Here is a 13,703-nt window from a genome sequence, read left to right on the forward strand (position 1 = left end):
AGTCTTTCTAGGAAACCAACAACAGAAACCATTGTTCTCTAAGTGGCTCCCAATAATGTTTTGAGAAGGGTGTGATATATCTCCTTACAGATATCGACGAATGTGAGTCCAACCCCTGTGTAAATGGAGACTGTAAGAACATCAAGGCCTCCTTCGTTTGTGAGTGCCCGCCAGGAAGCGTCCTGGACAGCTCTGGGACGACGTGCATTGGTAGGTGGGAGTTTTTCAGTTCTGTGCTTAGCTCTCATGAGAGACGTACAGCCCAACCCTGATATGTGAATCAGTCTTCAGCCACAAGGTGACCACCTCATTTTCTATGTACTGTATTATGTCTTTCTGTTCACATTGGGAATTGCCTATTATTTGCGTTTCAGACAACCCCAAACACAATTTGTGAGTTTTTCTCATACTCACTCCCGGTGGGGCACTGGAGAACACCATGGCAACTGTCAGATCATCAACTGGTTGCTCTGGCAGGAGCTTGGTTCCACCTATGTGTGATTGATCACTGCACTTGCCTCTTTGGGAGCTGACTGTTTAAGATCAGTCTTTGCATCTCTAAGTGTGGGCATTCTCTGCTTTGCTCTAGCTCTTGGATTTATGAACCCACCATACTGTAACTTCGACCTCGCTGGTTGGGTTCCCCTGCCTTTCCAGGCGAATGTTACTAATATAATAGACTGTAAAGCAGAGGAGTGAGGCTCACTAGCTCTCTGCAAGTCATTGGAGTTGGTGCTGTTTGTCAAGAAGAGGAGACCCAGGTTGGCTCAGCCCAAATGACACTTGGAGAGCAAGCAGATTGGATCAGAGCAAAATGTAGCTGCCTCACTGGACATATCTGTGAACCGAGGGAGGCATTGGGTCTGCTGAGGTGGCTCAAATCTTAAACTACCTTACACAGTAAACCCTTGGTGTCTATTATTGACAAATGTCTGTTAAATCGTGAATGACATTCTTTCAGCCTAAAAATGATATTATAGGAGAAAAATATATGTATACAATATATGCATACTGTATGTATTCTGATGTTTTGATTAATTAATTTTAACTATAATCAACACAGTCAATGAAAACTATTCCTGTGCCTGTTTTATCATTAATATATAAGATTTTTTTTCCTGTGTGGTAGATGTACCATTTAAAATATGCTAAAATATACAAAACACAGACGACAAACATCATAGGCAATTGACTTACCCATACAGGGCACCATTGATATTCCTGAATTTTAAACCTATGTAGTATGTGTTTTTACCTTGCTATGTTATTTATAGATTTCTCTGTTATTGTAAGGAAAGTCTGGTATTTCTGACTTCGCAGACAAAATTCCCCTTCAGCAGATTTCGTCTGTTAAATCCTAAGTCTGTTAAACTCAGAGTTTACTGTAATCTTATTTTAATGTATCTTGTTATATCTAAGCATTTTAATTACTGCACTGCTTCTGTCAGATATGCACCTTAATTTTTTAGGAAATCCTTCATAAATAGCTTTTGTAATTCTTTAAGCACTGTCTGAAATGCACTTCTCTAAATGCATTCAAGATGGCTAACTCCAGTCTTGCAGTAACAGAGCCTTCTGCTTATTGAATGTACCAGTATTGTGCACTGCTGTGTAGGGAGTCCAGGTCACAGCTGACTAATGATAGAGTCTAGGTCAACATCAAGACCTATGCCCTGAACAGGTGACAGTGGTGAATAATTTAATAATTGATTTTATCTGATCAAAATGAAATAAGCTGCAAAAGATCTCAATAAAATACAGAGGAATCCTTCACTGAGTAACAAAAGCATCATTTATTTCTCTCTGGATTACAGAAACAGGAACAGGAAATTGCTGGCTGACAATTATTAATGATAGATGTGAAATTAATATCAATGGAGCAACACTCAAGTCCCACTGCTGCGCTACACTGGGTGTTGCCTGGGGAAGCCCATGTACAAAGTGTGTACCAGGTAAGGCCATCTGCCAGGAGTCATGACCCCTATTCTTTGAGAGAATGCTTTCCATTTGAAACATGGAAACTCTTGTGCTTTTGTTTCAGATACAGTTTGTTCTAAAGGCTTTGCACGAGTTAGAGGGACGACTTGTGAAGGTAAGACTTTCCCTGAACTTGCGAAGGAGCCTAGCATCACTGCCTTATCTTGAGATACCCATATTGCTTTCAGCGTTATTGAAAGACAGCTTTTGTGGTTTTTCGCTTTGAAATTTCCTTAATTTTGTAATTATATGGCCAACGACATCATGTAATGGAAATGTTTTTCTTTAATGTTTATCTTGCTATATGTAGTTATTCCAGAGCAGCAAAGAATATCTGTTTCTTTATTCAATCAATTGCTTTACTATATGCTGCATTTTTGCTTCTTTTTCTTTAAAGAGCTTCATTAATTGTTTATAGTAGTAATAGTTAATAGTGAATTGAATTGGTAGGAGCTCTGTCTGATATCACTGTTGAACAAAACTGCCTTGTGCTAACGCTTTATTAGAAATAGGTTTTAGGGTATATTGTTAATTGTCTTTTCCGGCAATAGATGTGAATGAGTGTGAAGTGTTTCCTGGGGTTTGCATCAACGGGAAGTGTGTAAATACAGTGGGATCTTTTATTTGCCAGTGCCCCAGTGGAAAGACTGTGGATGCCACTGGTAGAACCTGCATTGGTACGTAGTCTTCTCCTTCACGTTCAAAGTAACAAAATGATCATGATGAAACTCATAGCACTGACAGTCATTTGGCGTATGTACTGTAAATGTTTTTTAAGTCTTTAATTGCAAAAAAAAAACCTGCTATTGCCATAGATTAATCTAAAAAGACAGTACCTAACAGGTGTTACTGCACTGTAGTAGGGGTAAAGGTTTATTAAAGCAATATGGCTGATGGTGAGATATCAGTGAAAGTGACAGTGCAGGAGACCTCGCTCAGCAGAAGACATCTGTTTAAAATCATGGTGGTGCCTTGTAGTGAAGCATATCCTTGACGGAGCGGTGCCTGTTAATTCCCACAGACCTGCGCACAGAATTCTGTTATCTAACGCACGAGGATGAGCGGTGTGTCTCTCCGATTCCGGGGAAACACCGCGTCGATGCCTGCTGTTGCTCGGTTGGGGCTGCCTGGGGCCCGGAGTGCGATGAGTGTCCAGAGAAAGGCACTCCTGAGTACACCCAGCTCTGTCCCAGAGGCCCAGGCTTTTCTCACAGGGGTGACTTCATCAACGGAAAACCTTTACTCAAAGGTAATGCCAGAGGCTATTGCTGTAAAGGCCTCATCCTCCTGTCGAGCAAAAAATAGCCCAACAGTGCAGCTTTATAGCCAAGTCTTGTTTCTCTAGTGACACACACTTCCAGCAGGTTGCTGTTCGTTCAAGTTTTGAATTATATAGTTTCCATTTCCCTGACTCTTGTAGTGCCTGATTTCCAAACTTTGGGAAATCTGCCTAATTGTTACTTGTGGTTTTTCCCATAGTGGAAAAACAGGGCTTCTTGTAATCGAAAATCTGATGCCAGTATTGAATTAATTGAATTGTTGACTGTAGCATGAAGGAATCCTGTGGTGTGGGAATTGGGTTGCTGTGTATTCCAGTAAGCGCCCGCTGGTCTTGACATCTAAGAAAACATCATGGAAGTAACATATTTGAAACATGAATTTTAATTTGGAACCTTCCAACTTTTCTGTTTCTCTCCCATCTTCTCTTATACAGACATCAACGAGTGCAAAATGATTCACAGCCTATGCACCAATGGAAAATGCCGAAACACTTTTGGCAGTTTCAGATGCAAGTGCGATAGTGGCTTTGCCCTTGACTCAGAGGAGAGGAACTGCACTGGTGAGTCACCATTTATAATTGTAAATATAATTATGCAAAGGCATGCAAAGCAATTCCTGAATGGTAATAACTTTCTAATGAAATCCAGACCCCTTTCTTTTTTCTTGTTTAGTGTTTTTTAAAAAGATTTGCTTTAGATCTGATTTCAGCACTAAGCTAAGCTAAACGTTCAATGTTTTCCTGTGAATGTTTGTGTTCAAGGGTTGACTGTATGTGTTCCGATTACAGATATCGATGAGTGCCGCATATCTCCTGATCTCTGTGGACAAGGGACCTGTGTCAACACTCAGGGGGACTTTGAGTGTGAATGCTTTGAAGGTTACGAGAGTGGCTTCATGATGATGAAAAACTGCATGGGTAAGGTGTACATGCACAGACATAGCTCAGGCATTGCTTAATTCTAATAATAAACTTATTTATTATTTAAATATTTTATATAGCACCTTTAAAGATGGCTTCTAAAAGCACTTTACAAAACAACAACAACAATAAAAAATACACAAGATATACACAGTAAAAATACACAATGAGAGGAGACAGTAGATGGGGTACTGAATACAGTAGGAACAGATGGGTAAATGTCAGAACTAGTTTAATACTAAAAATAAATCAAGGTTTTGATTAATATTACTGTGTGTATTGTCATTAGCATTCAGAGACTTTAGTCGAACAAAAAGATAAAATCGTAATTTGCTTCAGATAGCACACATATCCCTAAATGTGGATTGGACACATTTTGCATGCTTTGATGAGAAGTGATTGTGTTTTTTTAAACTGTTCAGCTACAAAATGTTTGTTAGTATGTTAGCTGAATTACTTATTTTGTGCAACTTTGTTTTTCTAAGCAGCAGATTCAAAACTTACAAGGTTACTGACAAGAGACAGGCTTCAGAGAGACTCGTGGATAAGAACTTTTTGTCCATTTCTGCTGAGAACAGTTTATTAATCTGTTGTCAATGCTACATCATACCATAAGAAGTTGTTATAATAAGAGTAGTGTGTGTTGTCTTGTTTTAATCATTACTGTCTGCTTGCTATAATATGAAAAATTACCCATATGGATTATGGAGTTTCCTTTTGAAGAATATTAGGTTTTGCTCATATGGGGACTCAGCTTGGATGGCTGTTAAGGCAATTTCCTTTCAAAGGGCTGTGTAGCATGTTGGATAGGCTTTATGGGAAACACAGCAGTGTGTGCTTAAAATACACGGTTGTATTCCTAGCTGCAGTGGCAGAGCCCTTCTGCTTCTGGTGCCAGTATTCCTTCCCATTAAAGAAACAATCATTTCTGTGCCCCCTGGAAGTTTTGTTTGCAATTTATTTTAGATCTCACCACTGAGAAAATGTTTTTCTTGCCCAGACATCGATGAGTGCGAGAGGAATCCGCTGCTGTGCCGGGGTGGCGAATGTCTGAACACGGAGGGAAGTTTCCGGTGTGTGTGTCCCGAAGGCCATGAGGTGGCATCCGATGGCTCCGCTTGCTTAGGTGAGAGATGGTGGTAGTGGTGATGGGGAGTTGCCCCCAGAGCTGGAAAAGCCGGGTAACTAATGGAAAAGCCGGCCTTCTGCGGGCTGGCCCAGCTCACTGCTGACTGTAAAAAGAGTCTGCCTGCTTTCACTGGACAGACAGCTCGGATTCTGCAGCTCTACTCCTGGAACCTCGGGGAACCACTCATTTCCAACCATATAAAGTTAAGGTTTCTGCCATGCAGCTCCCACACTAAAAATAAATACATGGTTAGTGAAAAGTCCTGCAGATGGATGCCATTGTACAGATGGCTTAAACAATATATTTTTTGGCTCTGGTATATCATCTATACACAGACATTTAGATGTACAGTATACCTGGTATAGTGTAGGATGTACTGTATACTAGACTGGCTAGAGTACATGTATATTTACTCTGTATATATCTCAATCTATTTTGTATACATTATATGTACATAAACATTTCAGGCTGCAATAGAACTGCACTAGTGTTTAGTGGTAGAAGTGGTGTTAAATTAAGGAGAAATTTGCAACCTGCCCCTTTATGGTATCTTTTGATTAAGTAGCCAACTAGGTATTGAAAATGTAAATTAAAAGTGTAATTTAATTTATCTTGCTTTGCTTTACAGATATTAATGAGTGTGAATTAAGTGATAAGCTTTGCAAGAATGGACGTTGTGTGAATATGATTGGGCACTACCAGTGCACCTGTAACACAGGATACAAATCTACAGAGGACAAGCTGTCATGTGTCGGTAAGGAAACACAATTACACACTTCAGCTGCAAACATTTAGATGGCTACCATACTGAAGTGCATTAATTACTGTAGGTGTGCATACTATTTAAATAACTGCAAACCAGTCAAACTGCAGTAAACAATGCGAGAGCTGTGTGTTGAACCTTTCCTGGTATTTAATCTGTTGTAGGAAGGACTGTCTTTGCTTGTTTACAGTATGTAAAATGTATGCTACACGTGTGGAGGTGAGTATTAGTTAGGTCATATATAGCTTACACAGGAGTCTGAATTGACATGTTTCATTACATTTTAACTGAATAATGCTTCACCTGTGGAGCTATTATTTATGTCATATATAGCTTACACAGGAGTCTGAATTAACATGTTTAATTGCATTTTAACTAAATAATGCCTAAACAAGGTGTCCTGTTTTTAATGATTGTGAGCCCCTGTATTGCATTGACACACCTTATTATACACCACTAAGCGGTGCAGTTTTGGACCTCTTCAGTCTTTGTCTTAAGGTTTATACTCCGTCTTTGCTCCTTCAGATATCGACGAGTGTACCATCCAGAATGGGCAGTGTGAAACGTACTGCACGAACTCGGAAGGCAGCTACGAGTGCAGCTGCAGGACTGGCTACGCCCTGATGCCGGATCAGAGGAGCTGCACAGGTGCCACCTGAATGATATTCTGGGTGACAAACACATCGGACTTTAGGATAAGCTAAAGTGTTCCCAGTCTGACAGATCCCTTTCTCTTGCCATAGAGGCTTAATCAATCTGTCAGCCTATTTGGAGTTTTCTCCATGAGAATCCTGTTGTGCTCCATAGAGATATGGTAAATTACAAGCCAGAAGGGGATAAAAGAGGATATAATTTGAACAAAGGCGTCAGTCTTCATGCACAGGCTTGTAGAGCTTTTTTTCCCTTCACGAATCCTTTGAGAGGAAGGCTCTAACAATGCCTTCCTTACTTCCTCCTCATGACAAACAGCCTTGCCAGGAGGTCAGTCGAGCAGTGCCACCGCCCTCACATACCCAGCATGAATAAATAAACCTTCCATAACTAGCGTGAGGTCTTTCTTTTAGTTTCTGTGCAGAATAGGATCACTGCTGCAGGAGTTTATGACAGAGGAGAAGCTGTGCACTCATGCCAGCCTAGATGAGCAGAGTCCTATGAAGAAATACAGTGGTTACACTAGTGGATGCTAAAGGCCAAAAGAAAAGAATTCCTGGACTTTAATAAGAGCTTTTGAAAAATTTCCGGGCATGATTAAAATGCAATGAGTGATAAGATTCCTCCGATTCCCCTACAAAATAGGTATGACTTTTGTTACCCTTGACAGAGATGGCTGATACCGTATCTCTCTGGGGAGGGTTGGAGGCCAGATTCGGACTCCATTGAGAGAGAAACACCACTTCATTGTCACAGATGTCTTTACTACCCACCTATTCAATGAAGATTTAATCTCTCAAAATTCCTTGGCAAAGCACTAAGAGACTTAACCCTTATAGAGAGCTTTCCAGTTTAAGGTGCTCATGTATTCTTGACCTGTTTCCTCCATCCCCTGCAGATATTGACGAGTGTGAAGACAATCCAGACATCTGTGATGGTGGTCAGTGCACAAACATCCCTGGCGAATACCAGTGTCTGTGCTACGATGGGTTTATGTCCTCTGAGGATATGAAGACATGCCTAGGTACTTTGCCTTACATTGCTTCTTATTGTGTGTCTGTGGTTAGGACAAAATGGAAAAGGTGAAATATTTTTTGTGCATCACAATAATAGAAATTGAAGAATAATAGAAATTCCACAGACCCTGAGATGATTCTGATGAAATTTGGTCAGATTTTCACCAGAATCTAACATGTGGTGTTAAAGTGAAAGGTTCCTTTTTAGGGCTGAATAAATAGTTTTTATTTTTAGACTTACAAATATTTTCTCTCTTGCTTTAAAGATGTCGATGAGTGTGAACTGAATCCAAATATCTGCCTGAGTGGGAACTGTGAGAACACAAAGGGATCTTTCATCTGCCACTGTGACATGGGGTATTCAGTGAGGAAAGGAACTACTGGCTGTACAGGTAAGGCTTTGCAAATAGCCCTGAAACATTCCAGCAATTTATAAACCCTGCTCTTCGGGCTCTTTTCACTGTTGGACAAAATAAGTGCAATGCTAACTAGGTCTGTGAGAAATAACAACAGAAAAATCAGCAGACTTTTTTAACTAGTAATTCAAGCAATCATATGGACATGAATGATGTTTTGCATGTATTGCCTAACCATATGCAAGGGTAGACCATAGGATTCCAACAAAACACTAGTTCTAAATAAGTACAACAATATAGTTGTTTGAATGACTTAGTCATTTGGATGTCACATGTAAAAATCAAGAAGTTATGATTGCTTGTTCTCCTACAAAAAACAAACAGTGGTGTAGCTGTTTTGAGTTTCTGTCAAAGGAGTCTGTATTGGTAGATGAGCAGGATGTTTTGAAATATTGGCAAGAGTGATGACTCATGGAGAGTCATCTTGTAATAATTACAGCTTCACTTAATCAGTTAGCAGCTCTATTGTACACATTTTGAATTTCAAGAACCTCTTCAGAGATCTTGAAGGTTTTGTGGTATGTACACAGCATCTGAGCCGAGGAGGCAGAAGTTTGACATAATGGACCACATTTATGGTAGAACGCAAGTCAAAACTTCAGATGGTCATTTGAGAATGTTTACTGCGAGCTGTGAATGAAAACCAGCCGTTTCTTAGTTTAATTTGAACAACACTTGTTTTCCCTGATCAATGAGGCAGTGGTTCCTCAATATCTAGTATTGGTTTTACAAGTTTAGAGGCCTTTTGATTTGCTATTAAAAATAATTAAACCTTCATCTGTGTCAGAGGCCTGTCAGGGGTTATAAGAGTGTGTTACACTCCAGTGATCTGTTCATTTCTGCTGTGTTGTCCTGGATCATTTCTATGAATTGACATATACTGGGATTAAAATACACTGTAGCAAAGTTTGTTTGCGGTGAGACAAAAGGCACTTGCTACTGTGAAGAAACAGAACTTGCAGAATGTGTCAAGACTAAAAAACTATGATCTGAATTTCTTGGTTGACTTACTGAAGACCGAAGTTAGAATTCTGGATGAGCCTCATCTGACTTCATTGAAATGTTAGGCTTGTGTAATAGACATTTCCTTTTTGAGATAACAGAGTTTATAAAAGGACAGAGGAATCTGCAAAAGAGTAAAATATAGCTGTCAAAGAACGAGGTTAGAGCTTTCTGAAATGTTGTGTATTTTACATTACTTGTCCTTAAGCCAACAGCATTGAGGGGTTTGCCAAAAAGGCCATATGACACTGATCGTTAGGCGCCAAAAACCTTTTCAAGGTGTATTTTAATGCAGATTGTGATTACTTGTTTTCTGTTTACATATTGGTGACCATTAACACCATCATCTTCTACATCAGAAGGCTAAGAAGTGTCTGAATTATTATCCTTTCATGAACTGGAGTTCAGCATGAATCGAGTTTGAAATATTTTAATGTTTACAAAATGCATGGCAATGCTCATAATTGAAGTCTGGTACTCATACTTATAAGTGATCAGTAAAGCAGTAAGAGTTTGAAATGTGTTAATTGATGAAGCAAGAAATCACAAGATGGTGAACAGAAAATAAAGGACATTCTGTCTTAATTAACCCTAATAGGTGATGACCACAGGTTTTGCAGACAAATACAAGAAGCCAAGGAAATAAGGCCAGCTGTTTCAAGATACAGCTGGGCGTGTACAGATTCTTGTACAGTCATTTAATCACTCATCATGCTTGTTAGTCTTTTCACATCTTCCAGATGTTTTCCTATAGATTATAATGTATGTTTTATAGGCTACAGACAGATGTGAACTGTCAGATGCTAAAGGGATATGAGAAGCTTGTGGTGTATTGTATGATGTCATTTTGGTAACATAAAAATGTTTGTAAAAACAGTTTTGGTGGTTTAGTTATTGGGGCCATGGTTTACACAGGGAAAGCCCTTCGAATTTCAGGCTTGTAATGTATGTGAAATGGATTGTTTAAGTAACAGTACTTTTAAAAGGTTAAAGAACGTCTGTTATGGAAGCGTGTTTGGGATCATGAGAACAGCCAGAACGATCTCTTCTGGGTTTTATTGAGGTTCAGTCTGCATTGCTCAGCTCTCCTGTCATCACCAATTGTTTCCAGTTTTATAAATAAACAAATCATTCCAAATCATGAAACAGTTTTTAGAATCAGCCTTTTGCATCTCCCTCCCCCCCTACTGCATCTCTGTACACATTCCTATCCCACACAGATGTTTAGAATTTTCCTTGTTTTTAAAAACCGTCTTGCTGGGGACAAGACGAGTAGAATAAGTGCACTTTGTTCAAACCCAGCATATTAGAGTTTACTCACTCAAAGCTTATGAATTCTGATTTCTGATGAAGAGTGCAACAACAGCTACAGGATATTTGACATTAGACATTCAAAAGCTTCTGTGACCCTTGCAAACCACTGAATCTCTCCAACATGCGTCTTTCCCATAAGATCCTGCACTGGGTCCAATTAAAGGATCTGACATGAACATCATGGAGCAGTGGTTTCGTTTACAGCTTAGCTAGGAATATTTCTGTGGGGAAGTTGTGAAGACCCCTTTGATGAGAGATATGAAAGTTCAAGTCTTCTTACCACCCTAATTCATCTGCTGTCCTCCATCATTCTACCACACCACACACATCCTGAAGTGCTGGCAGGAGATCGATAAAACATGCCTCATAAGTGCCGTGACCATCATGCCCTTTGTGAGTATTGTAGACTCCAGCCCTGGAACAGTGCAGAGCCCAGCAAGGCAAGCCTTCCTCCTGAGCTTAATAACAATGGCCCTCGCTGTTGTTTTTCACTCTCGTCGTCACGTTTATCTTGGAATGAAATGGCTGATTTTACAGTCGCTGTGTGCATTACCCAGCCTTTGGACACAGTGGAATATTAATCACAAGTCCTTCATGCATCTCTTGGATTGCCTCATTCTCAGCATCACAGACTAGTAAAAGATCTTGGTGGTTGTCTTGGAATCATGTGTATTATTTATCATAGCATTTTTTTTACGTTTGTTTCTGCATGATTTTCTCTACTGGGATTTGAAGGATTTGAAGCGTGGGTTTATACGCCTCCTAAACCCCATTTCCATCTCTTTCATAGTTTATTTCTTTGGGACAAACTGCAATGTTTACAAAGCAAATAAAGAGAGGGTTCACTAATTCTTAGCATTGTGCAGTAAAACACACACATATATATATATAGTGCTTGTGCAGCTGCCTGTGATCAGTCATTGGATATGCATATTCAAGGAAATAAAGAGCCTTTATCCTCACCGCAGGAATGAAACAAAACCACGTCACTGTGAATTCAATATTATTTTCATTTGTTATATTAAACACAAAGCCACAACAGAGAACCAGTGACTGTGGTAAGGATTTGCATTGCAGCAATTTAAATTAAAAAACTGCTTTGGTTGTAATGATGTGGACAGGACATTTTCCGCATTGATGAAATTCGTTCTGCTTTTGCCTTTTGGTCTCAAGATAGTGATCCATTCGGGTCTTTTTGCCCAAGGAAACCATCAATAAAGTTGTAGGTCAGGAATCTGCTCTGTGAGAAGATTTTTTGATAAATGATAGGTTGACTTAAATTCTAAATGGTGTATTTTACATGTAAATGTTTCATGCCATGAAATTATCCAAAATCTTGTTCTGAGAAAAACCTTTAACTTCTCTAGTGGTCCTATTGATCTAATCAGCTCTCCATCATTTTTGGCTGTTTTTATAATTATTGCTAAAGGCATGAGTTTATTTTGTTTATATCATTTTTCTTTCTTTGCTTGGGATTCTTGCAGTATTTAAAGGATCAGAACACTTTTCTTATGTGTAAGGGAGAAGACAAAACAGATAACTAAACAATCCATCCATGCATTTTCTAACTGCTTCATCCCATTCAGGATTTGCAGGGGAACTGGAGCCTATCCTGGCAAGCACTGAGCAAAGGGCATGAGGCAAGATACACACTGGACTCGACTCCAGTTCGTCACAGGCACAAACACACCCACTCACACCAGGGCCAATTTTCCCAGAAACCAGTATGTGTTTGGACTGCGGGAGGAAACCAAAGCACCCAGAGGAAACCCAGAGAAACACAGGGAGTACAGTACATACAAACTCCACTCAGATAGCACCCCAGGTCAGGAATTGAACCTAGGGCCACTAACCACTAACCACTGCACCACCACACCACCCCATAAACCATCCAAAAGATTCATAATAGCTTCCTTTACGACTAAAATGCATTCAGATGCTGTTTTTTTCTTGCCTGCAGAGGATTATTTCACATTACTGAACACATAAAGACAGGGTGGAAACAATGTTGTGCAACAGAAAGGTTTACAAGGTTAGGAGTGGCACTGTGTACATTAAGTCATTCACATAGAGCCCTCTTTGTAGTTCACTGGGGACGTCCACTGGCAAAAGGAAGAATGTTCTCAATCATGGAATTTTCTAGAACATCTTAAGTCATGCCTGTTCGTCTCCATTTAGATACACGCACCTTCATTTGTAGTGTGTCATGTTGTCTTTCAGCACTTCAGGTCTCTGATGATTATTACAAGGCTTTCAACAGTGTGTGACCATAATAGCTCCTTTTTAATTTGCATGTTTCCTGGTGGTTTGTAAAACCACCATCTGAACCATTGGCATCTCAAAGTTGTTTTCGTGTTGTTTTTGTTTTGGCTTCAAAGGTTAGTAGGAAGTATATAATCATACTGAGTGCCTCTGAAAGCCATCCTATAATAAGATAGCATGCTCATTTCTTAATTCCTCATATTAAAAGACACTCTCAGGCTATTTTGTAGGATAAAAAAGTAGTTTCCTCCACCACTTTTTTGCTGGTGGAACACTTCTTTAATCTTTTCCCAAAGATGAAAAGTGGGCATTAAGAGTATCTTCGAGCCTCTGCATTAATATTTAAGGGGAGAGCTAAAATGTCTCACATGCAGATCCTGGCCACTAGTTTTCTTATTATTGGAACAAAACAATGAAAATACAATAAAACACACAACAACACTGTTGAAATTTTTAGCTAAGGACATGTTGGGGAATTGTAATCTTGGCGTGGCAGAATTTATGGCTTCCTGCTATTCTATGCTGTATACTCAGAGTTTGTAATTTTTTTAAACTTGGCTCTGTGCTCCATATTGTGTTTGATAAGAATCGTTGTATACTTTGTGGGTTGTATGAATGATTTTCTAATTTAAAAACAATGGTGGAAAAAGCATACCATAGTTCAAACTAAGATCTTTCATAGCGGGCTATTGAATGTAAAATACTAGTTTGTGTATGCTTTCTGAAAACGACTGCTCAAGGTTCACTATAAAATATAATACAATTTGTCTTGCTGGGAGAGGAACATCTAATAAAGAAGAAAAAAGTTCAATATGGGCTGTAGTTTTTAAAGGCACACATTTATTGAGATCTGTTTTATTTCACAGTAGCTGTATGGAATTCAAGGTTGGCCAACTGTTAAAGATTTAAGCAGTTTGTTCTAGGAACCAAGAAAAAGCAAAATACCAGTTTTGTTTTCCGAGCCTTCTGCCTA

The 13,703-nt window shown here is 39.3% G+C and overlaps 1 protein-coding gene across 3 annotated transcripts in view; it reads left to right on the forward strand.

The window, feature by feature from the left end:
- fbn1 (fibrillin 1) overlaps positions 1–13,703 on the forward strand; it is a 75,943-nt gene that overhangs the window by 32,187 nt on the left and 30,053 nt on the right. For all 3 annotated transcript variants that reach the window (XM_015342996.2, XM_015342997.2, XM_015342998.2), the window contains exons 21-32: positions 91–210; positions 1,815–1,952; positions 2,042–2,092; positions 2,529–2,654; positions 2,999–3,226; positions 3,692–3,817; positions 4,046–4,174; positions 5,178–5,303; positions 5,935–6,060; positions 6,595–6,717; positions 7,619–7,744; positions 8,003–8,128. In XM_015342996.2, the coding sequence (XP_015198482.1) occupies positions 91–210; positions 1,815–1,952; positions 2,042–2,092; positions 2,529–2,654; positions 2,999–3,226; positions 3,692–3,817; positions 4,046–4,174; positions 5,178–5,303; positions 5,935–6,060; positions 6,595–6,717; positions 7,619–7,744; positions 8,003–8,128 (1,545 nt within the window). The remainder of the gene's footprint in view (positions 1–90; positions 211–1,814; positions 1,953–2,041; positions 2,093–2,528; positions 2,655–2,998; positions 3,227–3,691; positions 3,818–4,045; positions 4,175–5,177; positions 5,304–5,934; positions 6,061–6,594; positions 6,718–7,618; positions 7,745–8,002; positions 8,129–13,703) is intronic.

The sequence above is a fragment of the Lepisosteus oculatus genome, chromosome 5 (assembly GCF_040954835.1).
Source record: "Lepisosteus oculatus isolate fLepOcu1 chromosome 5, fLepOcu1.hap2, whole genome shotgun sequence".
Lineage (NCBI taxonomy): Eukaryota > Metazoa > Chordata > Actinopteri > Semionotiformes > Lepisosteidae > Lepisosteus > Lepisosteus oculatus.